Source organism: Pagrus major, chromosome 10 (assembly GCF_040436345.1).
Source record: "Pagrus major chromosome 10, Pma_NU_1.0".
Taxonomy (NCBI): Eukaryota; Metazoa; Chordata; class Actinopteri; order Spariformes; family Sparidae; genus Pagrus; species Pagrus major.
Window position 1 is genome coordinate 5,128,281 of NC_133224.1, and position 15,799 is coordinate 5,144,079.

The 15,799-nt window shown below is 44.6% G+C and overlaps 1 protein-coding gene across 1 annotated transcript in view; it reads left to right on the top strand.

Moving 5' to 3' along the window:
* Window positions 1-15,799, top strand: part of shroom4 (shroom family member 4) — a 68,798-nt gene that overhangs the window by 49,280 nt on the left and 3,719 nt on the right. Inside the window, exons 4-9 of the mRNA XM_073475574.1 lie at window positions 3,544-6,436; window positions 10,655-10,716; window positions 12,270-13,145; window positions 13,231-13,893; window positions 15,106-15,235; window positions 15,344-15,445. Of these exons, the coding sequence (XP_073331675.1) occupies window positions 3,544-6,436; window positions 10,655-10,716; window positions 12,270-13,145; window positions 13,231-13,893; window positions 15,106-15,235; window positions 15,344-15,445 (4,726 nt within the window). The remainder of the gene's footprint in view (window positions 1-3,543; window positions 6,437-10,654; window positions 10,717-12,269; window positions 13,146-13,230; window positions 13,894-15,105; window positions 15,236-15,343; window positions 15,446-15,799) is intronic.

A 15,799-nucleotide genomic window follows, 5' to 3' on the forward strand; every position in this document is an offset into this window, starting at 1 on the left:
GAAAGAGGAAGTGACCACAGTCTGTGTATTGACTCACAATAAAAATAACCTTTCGGTCTTTGTCAGCTTCACGGTACGTCAGTGCCCTGTACTGTTCTGCTTTGGATAAGAATCGGTGATATAATGTACCACTATTAGATTTAATAGTCCCACGTGGATTAGATAGCACTGTGTGTGTGCACATGTGTGTGTGTGTGTGTGTGTGTGTGTGGGTCTCTTATTCCCACAGTTTCTCCTGCCTGATCTCATCATACACACACACACACACACACACACACACACACACGATCTGATGAGGAGGCAGCTCCCGGCATAACTTTGGACAATGGCATGTGACTCCCAGAACATGTGGACAAAGAGAGGAAGACATTCAATAAACTGTGTTTGTGTGAAGGAGAGGGACATTTTGTACAGTCTGCATCTGTGTGTGTGTGTGTGTGTGTGTGTGTGTGTGTGTGTGTGTGTGTGTGTGTGTGTGTTAATTTATAAGCAACAAACAAAACATGCGAGAGTGTTTGAGGAGAAAACACACCGATATCTGAGTTAATCTGCTCTCACACAATAGCCGTCAGCGGATGAAATATGTGTGTGTATTGATTGAGACACTGAGAGTTAATCCAAGCAGCCTGAACACACACAGTATTTGTATACGTGTGTGTGTGTGTGTGTGTGTGTGTGTGTGTGTGTGTGTGTGTGTATGCTGTTTTATCTGTGTCAGCCGTCACCCTCACATGTTCCACATGATTGGGCAGGAGTGACTGTCATTTCCTGTCCCGCTCCCGTCTCATTTCCTCTCTTCCTCTCTCTGTCACCCAGGTCAAATCTATACCGCAGCCTCTCCTCTCTCATTCATTGCTCACTTCCTTTAAAGACAATTTTCTCAGGCAAATAACGAAACTGTTTTTTTTTTTCCCACAGTGTATATTTATTATAAATGACTGTTGTCTTTCATAATGTCAAAGTAATGTCTAAGGACAGTTTAGTCATACTTAACATTTCAGACCTTTGAAAGTGTTTTGTATAAGTTTCCTGGCAGACATTGTTTTCCATTAATTTCAGTAGGATGTAGCACAAAATGTACATTTACATGTAACCTCTCACCTTCAAGTTCCCAATAACTACACTACACATAGTAGGCTACACATGGGCCCTGTATTATTTACTCTAAACTAAAAGATAAAGGTTTTAAAAGTAATAATTCAGGACCAACCTTCATTTATAATCTAATTTATAGGCCATATTTGCAAATAATTATACCAGTTATACCAAACCAACGACTGGTGCTAGGGATGCAACTAATGTTGAATTTGATATTGTCGATTAATCTGTCCATTATTTTCTCGATTAATCAATTGTTTGGTCTATAAATGGTCAGAAAATGAGGAAATATCTTTGTTTCCCAAAGTCCAAAATGACGTCCTTCGATGTCTTGTTTTGTCCACAACCCAAAGATATTCAGTTTACAGTCACAGAGGAGGAAAGAAACCAGAAAGTATTCACATTTAAGAAGTTGATAGTCGACAACTAATCAATTTGTTGTTGCAGTTTAGGTTCCCAGGGCAGTTCCAACTTTTTCCAGTTTGTAACACCTATTGTGTATTCATGTCTGTTGGTAGCTGTGCAGTTTATGTGTAGATAGATTTGAAAAGTCTCCACAACATTACCTCAGAACAATAAAGTAACGGAGATGTTCACTGAGATGAAGTCTGAAGTTTTAGGAATCGGCCAGTCGACTCTCATATTGTGCAGAAACGAATGAAAACCAATGTCTGCCAAACAAATCCGTTCTTTTCTGAAACTCAAAAGCTTAACTTGGACAGAAGGTGTGATATAAAGCATACGTGAGTTGTAATAAATGGGCCAAAACATGCAAAACCACAGTCTGTACACCACCAAAACATTTGACCACATGAGCATGAGAAATTATATTTTGATAAGAGTAAGCTGAGGAGCAAACCCCCATCGGTTTTCAGATCTGTGCATGGATCTTAAACCATAAATTCCACAGAAACAGCCTGAAGATAGTCTGCTGGTTTGAGATCAAAGCCTTTAAGGAAATTTCTCTCTTCTGTAACCTCGCCTCTGTCTCCTTGGCAACTTTCCCTATTGTTTGAATAAAAAAGCAAAAGAAATACAAAGGGTCAGTGTAGGCTCTCTTCTCTTTGTAGGAAAAAGAAATACCACAATAAAATGAAAATGTCTGCAGACATTTTTCTTGCAGGCTTTACTAATTGGATTGTGACCAAGCACAAAAACCCTGGGTGCTCCTTACCCCCTTAGTGCTCCTATAGATAGCACGATGTGTTAGCGTATTTTCTACCCCTGTTCCCTCAACTATTCTTCTGCTGAAACAACTCCCTGTCATTTTATCTTAATGTGGGTTTCCCCTGAGAAGATTGTTGGGAAATTCTTTTTTTGTTGTTTGTTGTTAGGAGACAAAACAAGAACTAGATAGTGATGTGCAACAGAGGTCACAGGTCAGATTCAAACCAGGGACATTGTGGTTTCATGGCGTGCAGTTCAGCCTGTTGAGCAACCACACTATTTGATGAATGTACACCATTTACTGCTCGTCTGTTTGTTATGGAAGAGGGATCCCTCCTCTGTTTCTCCTGAGGTTTTCAAGGTTTATCCCCGTTTTTGGGAAGTCTTCCCTTATGTGAACAGAGCTTCTAAGGATAGTTGGTGCCATATGTTGCACAGATTGTAACGCCCTCTGCAGAAAATCTATGATAAAACATAATTGACTTGACTTAAGAATTACTGTATTCCTTTCAAGTATCAGTGAGTACTAACTAAAACATGAGCAAGCTCTGGAAACATGGCATGTAATCTATATAAAGCTTAACTGACTTAATATCCAGTAAAAGGCTACAAATTTGTTTTCAATTTGACATTTCAAAGAGTGCTTTACATTTTGGAATGACTCCACACTTGATGTAAAGAAGATGGGACAGGAAGAATCCACAAGAGGAAGAAAGGAATGAAATAGGAAGAGAGGAATCAAGGGATGACTTAGAGAGTTTGACTCCGGGCAGTGGGAGTTGATGAGGAGGAAATCCCTCTTCGCCTTAAGAGGCTTCCTCCGAGGGTCTTTAAAAACACATGGGGCTGCTGTGGATCTTCAGCTCGGGACTGATAGAAAACAGATTCCCCAGCTGTACAGTTCAAAAGTTGTATCTTTGAACGATATACTGCATATGTCTCCGGGGGAAATTGCAGCTTTCCACTTGAAAGTTAAAGACGACTTATTGTATGTTGATTCTAAAAGGGTTAACCATGTTGTCAATCAAGGTTTAACATGGTACTGCCTAGAGAGAAACCACATTTGTTTCACTCAAGGGACTTTATTGTTGCTTTGACTTTCAATTGGTAGTCATTGAAATGTCAGAGAGCAATGACAAATGGCCATTACAAGTTCCCAAAGACTAAGGTCATCTTTTCTTTTGTCTGAGGAAGAGCTAAACATCCTAAAGGGATATTTGATGTCTGTTTCTGAAACACTGAAGTTGATCTTCATTGTCTTTTTTTTTATCTCTGCAGTGACTTGTCCTTGCAGTGGGGTCAGCTGTCCAGACCTTACTCCTCCACTGACAGAAGCAGTTCCCTGGGCTCCATGGAGAGCTTGGACACACCGACACCCACCGCACAGCCGTACTCCGACTCCCATAATTCACCTGTGGACCCCACCCTCTTCAACAACAAGAGAGACTCTGCCTACAGCTCTTTCTCTGCCAGCTCAAACACATCTGACTACACAACAGTGCCACTAAGGCCCGGTGAAGCCTGCTCCATGGATAACCTCCTCCAGAGCCTGGGGCCGGCTTGTCGAGGCTACCCTGGTGCCGATACCTCAACCCTGGGGAGCTCATCTGGCAATGCCCCTGATGAAGCACAGCTTATAGTGCTCAAGTCCAGGTCGCTGACCAGGCCAAGACCAAGACCTGTTCAGGTAAAAGAAAGGCCTTCCTCCTGCTGTTATGAGGAGGAGCGAAGGGGAGGAGACTTTGAAATCATAAGAAATGGAGAAAGCGGCGGTGAGAGAAAGAAGAACCCACCTCAGCCTCCAACCAGGAAGGACAGTTTTAGGGCAACCCGGAGTCGTCCTAATGTCGCCAACAAACGTTGCGTTTCCGCTCCGATTGAAATTTCCAGTGTTTCTTGTTACTATGACGAAAACAAGTCCTCTTTGAATGTTGAATCAGGAATCCAAAACGGCTTCCCTGCACCAGAAGATGATGACAAAACTGGGAATCTCAAAGAAGATACCTTAGAATCGCACTTTCTCCAAAGACAGACTACAGACGTTAGACATATCAGATGTGATACTAGTGCTAATAAAGACTGCAATTCAGAGACCACCTCAGATCACCTCTCTGACCCAGTGACAGCCTCCCTAGACCCCATCACCTCCTCTCGTCCATGCTCCTTACCCGCAGAATCCTGCATAGAGGTTCAAGAACAGTCTCCGACCAAGCACTCCTCTACGGGGCTGCACCGGCACAGCGCCCCCGAGAAACTCCTGGCTACGCAACTCCACTTATTGCAGTTTAACAGTGACGGCTCTTCATCGGAGCCTTACAATCCTTCAAACCCTCCTGATCGCTCTGTGTCCCCTTGTAGCAGCCAGTGGTCCCATTCGTCACTCCAGACCATGAGAGAAAACCAAGAAGCTTCTCACAACCACCTCCACACCCAATCAAACAAATCTGGAGGCAGCCGTTGCTCCACCCCAGGATCTGTATTCTTGGAAGGGGATGATGATGGAGGTTCAGGTGATAGACTGGAAGGGAGGAGTGTAAATGGTGGTTGTCTTCCCCCAGTTGAGCATCACCACCCTTGGGGCCGCTCTGTGAGTGTACCAGGGGACCCCAGTGGAACCTCTGCCCAGGCAAGGTTGAGCTCAGATCCAATACTAGAGAGAGGTTTTGAGCCTCTTACTGCTGCTGCCAGTGTGGACACCCTACTGGAGGAGCATAAAGCAGTGGACAGAGAAAGATGTGAAGGTAAAAAAGAGAATGTAGAGGGAGAGATGGACATGAAGAAGTCCAGGAACAATCGTCGAAACCGTCGTCGTAGTGATCGTTTTGCTACCAACCTCCGCAATGAAATCCAGAGGAAAAAGGCTCAACTTCAGAGCAGTCGTGGCCCAGGAGGGCTGCTCTGTAGTGGGGAAACTGTCCAAGAGGAAGAGGATCCAGACCTCAATGAGGAGGGAGCAGACCCAAACCTGCCGGCCCAGGAAAGGAGTACCAAAGTTGCATTTGCCTCACCTGTTAGTCCCCAAGATGCTAGCACCACAGAACCAGTCGAGAAAACTTCAACTGAATTAAACAATGATGTCCTGCAGACTCAGCCTCAGTCAACAACCAACCTATCCAGGTCTGTCCAGATTCTGGACCCAGGACTGCCCGATTTTGGTGTTGGCATCAGAGTTGTGGAGGAACCAGCTCCAGCTGGCAAAGCCCGACGCTGGCGTTGGACCCCCGAGCACAAACTACAACCAGAACCTGAGCCAGAAAGACGGTGTGGAGTCGTGGGTGAGAGAGTGTTGGGAGTCATTGGGTCCCGGCATGGGGTTTGTGCCTTCACCTCCTCATCCACCTCCTCATACGGTCGCTCTTCCTCTTGTTCTCGGATGGAGGAGTCAGATATCCTACCATTTGCAGATAGAATGAAGTTTTTCGAGGAGACAAGCAAGGGTATGTCTGGGTTAAATGTCTCCAGTCTGTCCAGTCGCAGGCAGAAGAAACCCCCTCCCCATCCTGAGCTCCAAGGAGGGGAGCTCGGTCAGCACCCAAGCCAAAGGAGATACTCCTACCAGGGGGGACTTCAACAGGAAAGCGCCCTGCTTCCAAACACTTTGGAAGCCAGGAGGATGTCTGTGAGTACCAGCAGGGAGAGGCAGAAAGAGAAGGAGAAGGAACAAGCGAGAGAAAGGGAGGAGAGGGCACGGGAGAGGGAAGAGAGGCTGAGAAAACGGGAGAGGCAGCAGGAGAAGGAGAGACAGGAGAGGGAATTAGAAATGGAGAGGGCAAGGCTGAGGGAGATTCAGCAGGAGAGGGAACGAGAGGAGATGGTGAGACAGTGGGAGAGGGAACTTGAGTTAGAGAGAGAAAAAGAGATGGAAATGGCCAGAGAGAAGGAACGTCTCCAAAAAGAAAGAGAGAAGGAGCTTGAGAGAGAGCGAGAGAGGCTCAGGGAGGAAGATGCTCAGCTCACATCCTATCAGGACTTTTATGGCAGTTCTGGCATCAAAGAAAACAATCAAGACTTCCACAGCTTCCAGACCAAGCCTCAGGCGTTCTCCCACAGCCAAACCCAGAATCAAGCCCCGCGATCAGCTTTCTATCCTGTCAACACCTCTTCCCAGCCCCTGGAGAACCGGCCACCTCTTCACCAGGGATACACAGCCAGGAGCTACACGCCTACAGAGGTAAGAGTGCTGTCTACACGCAAGACATATCCATGAACACATGCTCACTTACATCAGGCAACAAGTGCAAAGGTCTTGAGTGCACAGACTGTGTGGGCATCCCCAGGCATTGTCTGGATGATGTAGAGTGAATACACAACACGAAAGACTGACTGCATTTATATGGGTCATGAAGGAGTCAGGGGTTGGCAGGTTAGCTCTCAGCAGAGTCTGTTGTACTGGGATCTGGATTATAAACTCGACTTTGTCAGGTTTATAGACAAAAAGAGACAGAGAGTGAAATGTGGGCTGAAGGAGTGCGTGATAGTGATCTGGAGTGGGTTGAAGCATCGGTCAGTTCACGGAGAGGTGGGCTAAGCATTAAGAACATGCTATAAGTGTAACTTAGCACTCAGACTCCAGTTCTGCTCAAGTAAAGTACAAGTACCTCAGAGTTGTACTTAAATACAGTACTTGAGTTAATCTACGTAGTTACATTCCATCACTTGCTGCAAATACATGATTTTCTTCTTTTAAGTCACAGCACACGCAACACGAAATTGTGATAACTTTATAATATTAATATATAATAATAAATAATATTTTAAAGTAACTTAATAACTGGATTTTAGACCCACTGGTGCCACTAATAACGATTGGTTTGTCGCAGTCGCACCCTGGAGACCTGTGTATAGTGGCTGGTTTGCTTGTCAACAACACCTGAAACTCCGTCCACCATACCTTTAAATGTTGAAGATTCATTTATTTGTCTTTTTACAACGGCAGGGATGTCGAACGAAGCTGTGTTTAAGCCCCTGTAACAGGTTTATTCTTACTTTCCCCAGTTTCTTTAATGGTGTGTTTTGTTTCTGCACTTTGACCCCCAAGTCCACGAAGGTGCCCCAGCTTTTAAATGTTTTATCTTATGTTTTACATTTACAAGCTCTCGTTTCCTGTTAAATAGCTTGTTTATTAAAATTTTAAAAGGTGAGATTGATACTAGCCCCATGGGGTGCCCTGCAGCCAAAACATTTCTACTAAGATGACTTTTTCAAGGCATCAATCCTGTTGAGATATAAACATGTTAGCAGTTTCTAATTGCATCCATTAACAAGCATGTTTACAAGCCTGCTGGCCTCAAAACCGACCTCCAGCAGCAGACCTGCTAAGCTACATAACAGCCCCAGCAGCACTGTTACGCCTTTGAGAGTGAAAGATAAACTTTGCAGCTCACTGGAATCAGACTGTGGTTTTGGACCGAGCTGAAATGACCACTGGAGACTGAAAACTATCTCGGTTCTGTAAAAACCAGCACCAGAAAGGGATCGAGTAGCCACACTTGGATGTTGGAGCTAAGTGGCCACTCGGTCCAAGTGCTCCGTGGTTGGACGGTCGGTTTGAAGTTGAACCTCGCATCCTGCATGCGGTCAAAGTCTGAAATTCTCATTGATATTTCAGCGAATCATTGAAATAGCTCATGGAACTGAAGGAGATTGGGCAACAGCGGCGAACACTTGTGTCAGCGATAAAAGCAGCGTTGGGTTTCAACTTCACCACAAACTGATGCGAGTCTCTTGGCAGGGGGTGCAGCCCCTCGTCTGAACTTTTAAAAGTCCTGTGAACTTCAACATATTAGTAACCTTATCGTTTGACTCTGAGCAAAGCGAAACTGGCATTTGTTTTGGACTAAATAGGCTTCAGGTCAGCAGATATTTGGTTCAAGCTGATACTTCTTGTTGTTTTCGTGTGCCTCGATCCCCCGAGGTCTCCATTTTTGGGATCCTTTTCAAATGAAAGGTCGCTGGTTTGATGCCACGGCGATAACCCCATGCGTTGAATTCTTGTTTAATATATCTGACGACGTCCAATATCTTTAATGGTAACAGATGTGCTGGATGGAGTACAAGGTTTGATATTCAGCGGTTGCCATTTTGGATTAAACGGGGAATTCAGGTTCATTCATTAAGTTGTGTGTCTGTGTGTGTGTGTGTGTGTGTGTGTGTGTGTGTGTGTGTGTGTGTGTGTGTGTGTGTGTGTGTGTGTGTGTTTTGGACATAGGCAGGAAACCAAATGTGAAAACATAAAACTGTAACTGGCTGCTGTCATTATAATCGTGGTCTGTCACTCAACAGGCTCTCATTGTGCAGCTGTGTTTTCAGGAGTGTGAGGAAACAGCTCCGCTGAATTGTTATTGGCGAAATTTGACTATTAAATTATATTATTTTTAACATCCCACCTCATTATATGAACATTAAATATACACTTTGGTGCAATTTACCCCTTCTCTCAAAGGACATGAGGAAGAAAATGTTATGCTCAAAATGAAACACATTCACTGTTGTCATGCACAGTGAATGTGTTTCTTTTGAGTTACTTGTTGGTCAAGTTTTGGCAGTTTACCATGGAGGACGAACTGCCAAAATCAAATATAAATAAAGATATAAATGACTCATTAAGTTAATAAATATGCCATGTATAGATAACAATATGTTATAGCTATAGTATTTACTTCTGTCTTTATTTACCTTTGTATTAATAACCCTTTTTTTACTTGCCAATTAACTTTTTTAACTTGAATTGATTAATTTTCAATTTTTTTATTAATTAATATTTATGTATTTATTTATGTATTATTCAATGGGAGTGAGGCATGTAAAGTCGATCTATGCACTGTAATGTTGGGCTCAAAGTTGACCCCCACGACAAAGCCGAAAGAAATGTAAAAATAAATTATATAAAGATGGAAATAAATGGGAGCAAAATGCAAACTGAAAATAATAACACACGTGTCATGCGATCTCTCTCTTTTCCTCCTCCTCCGTTGTTGTTGTTGAGAGAGATCGCATTATGTAAAAAGTATATTATTTTTTTGTAATTGAGTCATTTATGTATTTAATTTTGATTTTGGCGGTTTTCAATCTGCTCAAACTGTATAAGAAACACTTGATCCCAAACTGTCCCCCATGTTTTATGTGAGCATTATGTTATTCCCACCTTAAGGACTACCTGAATATGAATTTTATATAAATATATATAAACATCAACGTCTTACATCAGCACAACTTCTATAATAAATGCTATGTCAAAGGGTTGACAGGATGTTTGCGTCCTGCTCTCAAACACAAAGTAAATGTCAAAATAAAAGCAGTATTATCGGTCACACTTTATATTAATGTCCTTGTAATAAGCGCTAGTTAATAACTAATAAGGCCCATAAGTCATAAAACTGTTTCTTGTTGGTCTAATAGACTCAGTTTGCTCATCATGGCGACACTACAGGATACGTCTGCACAACACATTATTACCCCACTGGTTGAACGCAGAACAAACTCATTGCCCTCTCGTTACTGCTCACAGATCCACACAGCGAGGCGGATATAAGCTGCACAAACACGCCGCTGGGGTTCACATATATTTTCTGACCGTCTACAATGTAAATCTGAACATTCAGACTGTGTTTTTGTTGGACTGCTGGGACGTGAGTTTTACATTTTTGGCTGTCGTTCGCTGTCAACAGAGCATCAAATCTATAAGATGCTAACAACTGATAACTTTGTGATGATAAACTCTGTACCACAAGTACCTGGATGGGCCCTCTGCATGTAAATCCATTGTCTCGTGGGCAAAAGAGCATTAAGCACTTCTTTTTTTGGCTTCTTCTGGTGAATAGCTGGAGTATTTTGTAGCTGAGACTTTTTGGAGTCTTGTCTGCTCCTTTCAGAAGACATCCAGTAGAAACATCTGGTAAAGGGTCTGTTAATTGTTGTTTATAAGCAAAAACACAAAAAAATGTTCTGGTTCCAGCCTTAAATATGAATGTTTGATGCATTTCCAAGTGTTTTATGATGGTAAATTGAATATATTTGGATTTTTGACTGATGTTTAGACAAAACAAGCAACTTGAAGATGTCATCTTGGGCTCTGGGAACATTTCATCAGCAATCTTTCACTTTTTATTGACATTTTATCGACTGTATGATTAACAGAGAAGATTATTGGTAGATTCATTGAACATGCAGCCCTGGAAAGAGATGCGAAAGTATAAAAAAATGTCATAAAAATTGTGATAATTCAGCAGAAACTACCTCCACCCTAATTCACCTTATCACCACTGAAGTATATGACGGGGTGGAGTAACACACCCACTTCCCTTCATCAGCACTCAACACTTTTGCGCCAGATTGAAGCCTTCCCTTCATTCCTTCGGTGTTATTAACCGGCTCTAAATGTCTTCCACAGACGTATCCCGCCCGGCAACAGGAAACGACCAAGCTGAACAGGAAGTACAGCCTGACTGAGAGGTGAGTCCACTTCCTGTCCTGAGCCACGCAGCACAAACGCAGACAGATACGTTCGTATAAACAAGTCATATTTCTTCTTCTGGCCTCTTAATTTCTGCCTCACTCCGTCTCTCTTCATCCAAGTGAGTCTCTGGAGGCTTTAGGTGGGGTCGGCCTCATTGTGCACCAACAGGCGGAAATCCTCCTCAGTCATGCCTGGATGTGATTCGACTATAATGAGCTCTTAAGTGTGCAGAGCAATCATCCATGCTTTAAAATGTGACCATAATGATATGTGGTTGGATGTATGTTGGGACATGAGGGGGGCATTAAGGACACGCATGGCTTGTAAAAAAAGGCCTCTACTCATATTTGACCTGAGACGGAAACAGTTGAGCGAGTCTGGAACGCACACAGGAAACATTTACTGTAATTTAACCACCGATTGTTTTTGTTTCGTAACATTTCTCGACGAAAAAATCAGCAAAAAATCACAACCGCACATCCGTATTTCCCTTTAAGGGTCACGATGAGTGATGAGATCCTGATTTTCTGACAAGTTTAGGACGTATTTTTGTGTATTTTGCATGAGATTTGTGTGTTTTGTGTTTTGTTTCTGTGCTTTTATCACTGGTTTGAAGTAGGTGCACCAATCAAAATGTAGCTATAGAAGAATCTGATGACAGATGTCAGTTTTCTTGTATTGATCGCCAAGAAAACAATCAGTTTTTTTAATCTTGAACTGTGTTTTTTTTGTTTTTCTAACATAATTTTTCATGGTTGCCCGTTTAATCATGAATTTTTAAAGTAAAAGTTCTCATTTTTGGGAACTTAATAGCTTTATTTCCAAGAAAAACATAGATACCACTCTCATGTCTGTGCATCAATAAAGAGCTTGAGTCAGGATGTTGTTAGCTTAGCTTAGCATAAAGACAGGAAACAGGGGAAACGGCTAGCTTCAATTAATCGCCAACTGTTTTGAGTCATTTTTAAGGAAAGAATGAACCTAGTTTTTCTGATTCCAGCCTCTTAAATGTAATTATTTTCTATATCTTTGGGTTGTGGACCAAAAAAAGACATTTAAGGACGTCATCTTGGGCATTTCGGAAACAAGTGATCAACATTTTTCACCATTTTCTAACATTTTATAGACCAAACAACCAATCGAGTCATAAAATTGTTAGTTGCAGCCATAAATAATACACTTTTTACATCTTTTATTTATGTTTGTGTGATGTCATCCACAAACAAACATGTAAAAACGACTAAATCTCAGCACAGAGTTTGGTAAACATCTCATGAAGGTATCAGACCTGGCAACCTCGCTGTGACGACAAAACTCAAGGATGCTGCAAACAGTAATCGCATCCGTCTGTTGTTTGTCAAGAAATAGTTACACCACATAACTATGATCTGAAACCATAAGCTGTTACTTTAGAGCTTCCTGTCTTGATGCTAAGCTAGGCTAATGACGCCCTGGCTCAAGCTACACACTTAACGCACAGACACGAGACATCTTGAGTTATTAATAATGTGGAGTTTGACACTAAAATCTCACTTTAATTTTTCCACAGGGACTACCCGAGCTGGAGACGTGAGTCCAGACCTCCAGAGAGCGTTAATCAGCACCATCAGCAGCCCCAGCAGGGTCGATGGGGCCCCAGACAGGTCGACAGCAGCAACGACGACCGCAACGGATACGCCTTCGCCCCGCCGCCGGCTCCTCTCTCGCTCCGGGGCCGAGCCATGTCTGAAAACGACCTCCGCTTCGACAGCAGCCACCGCTGGTCACCGGCGATCTCTACGGCCACCAGCCAGACCCTGAGCGAGGTGGAGGAAGGAGCGGGTGGCGTCAGGAGAGGAGAAGCCGCCAACGCCGTCAGGCCGAACAGGAAGAAGACGCCGCCTCCCCCGAGACCGCCGCCCCCGAAGTGGGAGCAGTTCCACCGCAGGCGAGCGTCTCACCACACCCTCTTCTCCTCCTCCTCTCCTTCTCCTCACTCCATCCCTCCCTCCTTCGACGCCACAGAAGGACACCACTCGCCTCACTCCTCCTCCTCGCACATCCCTCCAGCCGAAACGTCCAGACAGAGGTCCTACAGTCTCCCCCCGGAGAGACAGGAAGTGTCCGAGGGCTGCCCGCGCTGCAACTGCAGCCAAGCTCAAACCCAGGAACACTCGTTCTCCCACGCCTCGTCCAATCAGAGCCAACCACACATGCAGGAGCAGCCTTTCTCCCACGCTCCGTCCAATCAGAATCAGGCTCAGTTTCAGGAGCTGCCCTTCACTGTCGCTCCGCCCAGTCCGATGTTCTCCAGGAGAGGCTTCAGACCGGTGGCTCCACCCCTGAGAGAGAGGGACCTGAGGGGCACGTATGGTGGACAGCAGGAGATGGTGGAGGTGTTATCATCTCTGCCTCCACCTCCACCGACAGAGAACAGTGTGAACAGGTGAGCAGGGCAGGAAGTTCCAGGTTTTATACGTATTAAAACTAATATTTTTTTGTATTAATAAAGTTTCTCTGTGTCTCTGCAGTTTATCTGAGATGAACTTCAGCCACAGCCCCGATCAGGACAGAGTCCCAGTGAAACCTCACAAGCAGCAGTCCAACGTGAGACCAGGAGCCGAGTGGGAGAGAGCCTCATCTCCCAGAGTTTATAGCGACCCTGCACTTCGACCTGTATTAGAAAACGGAGGCGTCGGTGAGGCTTTACCTCCTGATTCTTACTTCGCCTCCGATTACGAGCAGCAGCTTCGCATCAACCGAGGCTTTCAGAGCATCGACCCGCAGAAGATCCCCGAACCGGCGGCAGAATCAGAGACGACCCTCAGCCCGAGTCCCGCCCACAGCCTGGACGCAGACCTGGACGTCCCCATGGAAACAGACATCGACGATTTCCAGGAGGACGAGGGACTTCCCGTGGACGAGCCGATCACGAGCGAGCTCCCGTGTTTCGCGCTGCCGGTGACGGTCCTGGAGACCGACATCGACACCTTACCCGACTCCGAGGCCTCGCCGTCGGGCAGGACGAGGGTGGAGAGCGGCTCCCTGGAGGAGGAGCTGGAGGTCGGGGAGAGCAGCAGAGAGAGGCTGAGCCTGGAGGAGCTCTTCCCCCACAGCAGCGAGGGAGAGTCGGGCACGGAGAGCTGGAGAGGGGCCTACCAGACCACGGAGCACAGCACCGACAGCCTGGATAGGTGAGAGGCTTAAGTCTGAGTGTGTTTCTGAGTGTGTTTCTGTGTGTGTGTGTGTCGTGCATTAATTACACACACCATTTGATTTGTACAAGACTTAACTGTTCTTGTCACTAAGCTCGTTCCCTCTTTCCCACAACCTTTCCAGAGCAGCTCGCTGCAGCCAGACTTCTGTTTTTTTTCCCCCCGTGTTACGTTCACAAATGGTTTGTTTTGGCAGGAACAGGTGCCAGACGGGTAACTGCTGCCACATGTGTGACAGAGAAGACAAGTCCGAGAGAGTTTAGACGATCACAGGGAAATGTGACAGGAAGTGAACGTAGACAGCAGAATCAGTTTGTGTTTACTTCATGTTGCTTCTCACAGTTTTCTTCCCTCTTTTTTTTAGTCTGTCTGCAGGTTTGGGCGACATGTAGCTGGTCGATCACTGTCCCTGTCAAATAAACAGAGTTAGCTTTCAGTTAGCTACTTAGCAGAGATGTTGACACAGTAGTGGTCACACTATGAGTGACAGACCAGCTACTGTACATCGAGTATTTCCATATACTGCTACTTTAAACTTCCAATCTGCTGCATTTATCTCATCATTTTAGTTACTAGTTACTTCAGATTACTCAGTGCTGACAGGCTTTTTACTTGTGACAGGTAACCAATCAGATAGTTTTGTGGGCGGGACAACGACAACAGAGCCTAAGTAGCATCTTAAATTCATTTATTTAAAAAACAATGACACTGATATGTAGAAAAATGCTGAATATCGGCCGCGATAATCAGCCAGCTGCTTTTTTAAACGTCACAAAAATCAAATCACAGTCATAAAGCATCATATTACATGATTACACAATACAAAAAAAGCCCTGATACATAATCAAAGAGTACATGTATGGAGAGCTTCCTGCCCAGTGAGTCCTGCTGTCTGCAAGACATTAAAACTAAATATACACGAGCAGGTTTTAATAATAACGCTTCTTCTTCTGCAGCTTCAGCTTCTCATTATTTCCGTCTCTGTTTGCTTGTTTGCAGTTGAGATGTTTCCCATCTGCTGCCTGTTTTTCCTTTGTCTCACTCGGCCCCAGATAATTGATCGCGCTGCTTATTTATGTGCTTTCCTAATCACTGTACTTTACGACCGTGTGTCTGTTTTACTGCTTTGCCTCCGTGTTTCATCTCCGCCTAAATAAAATAAACTCCCTCCCTCCTCCTCTCCTCCTTCAGGCGGTCCGGTGCGAGCTCCAGCTGTTCGTCCTATTACAGCACGTCGGCGGCCAAAGCTCAGCTGCTGTCACAGATGAAGGACTTCACCGATCACAGAGAGAGGGACGACGACGACGAGCTGACGTACAAGGTAACGCGTCGCAGCCGCCGAAGATCTTCAGGCGTTGTGACGATGTGAAGCTGACGGACGTGTGGCCTGTTATTTCCATTTCTGAACAATTCTCCCTCTGTGGTGCAGAAACAGCTGATGGAGAGCCTCCGCAAGAAGCTGGGAGTGTTGAGAGAAGCTCAGAGGGGACTGCAGGAGGACATCAGAGCCAACGCACAGCTGGGAGAGGAGGTGGGGACGGACTTCATCCTCTCATTCATTCATTTTCTCACCCACCAGCTCTGACTGGTGCCAGCGTACCTCCTCAAACTGGCTCCACACTCACTGACCGGCCTTCTTTGGTCCATTTTGTGTGTTTTTCGGGCTGCGACTAGCAAATTTATCACATTTCTAAGATCTGGTTCAACTTTTTTGTAACTAGTAGTTGTTTTATTGAAGATAAAGCAGTTGATTGTTTATTAAATTCATCATTTAATCTATAAAAATGTCATAAAACACAGAAAAAAAGCTCGTCTCAAGGCAGGCGGTGCTTTCAAACACCCAAAATATGCTATTTCTATCAAGTTCAGACAAAACAACGGAAAA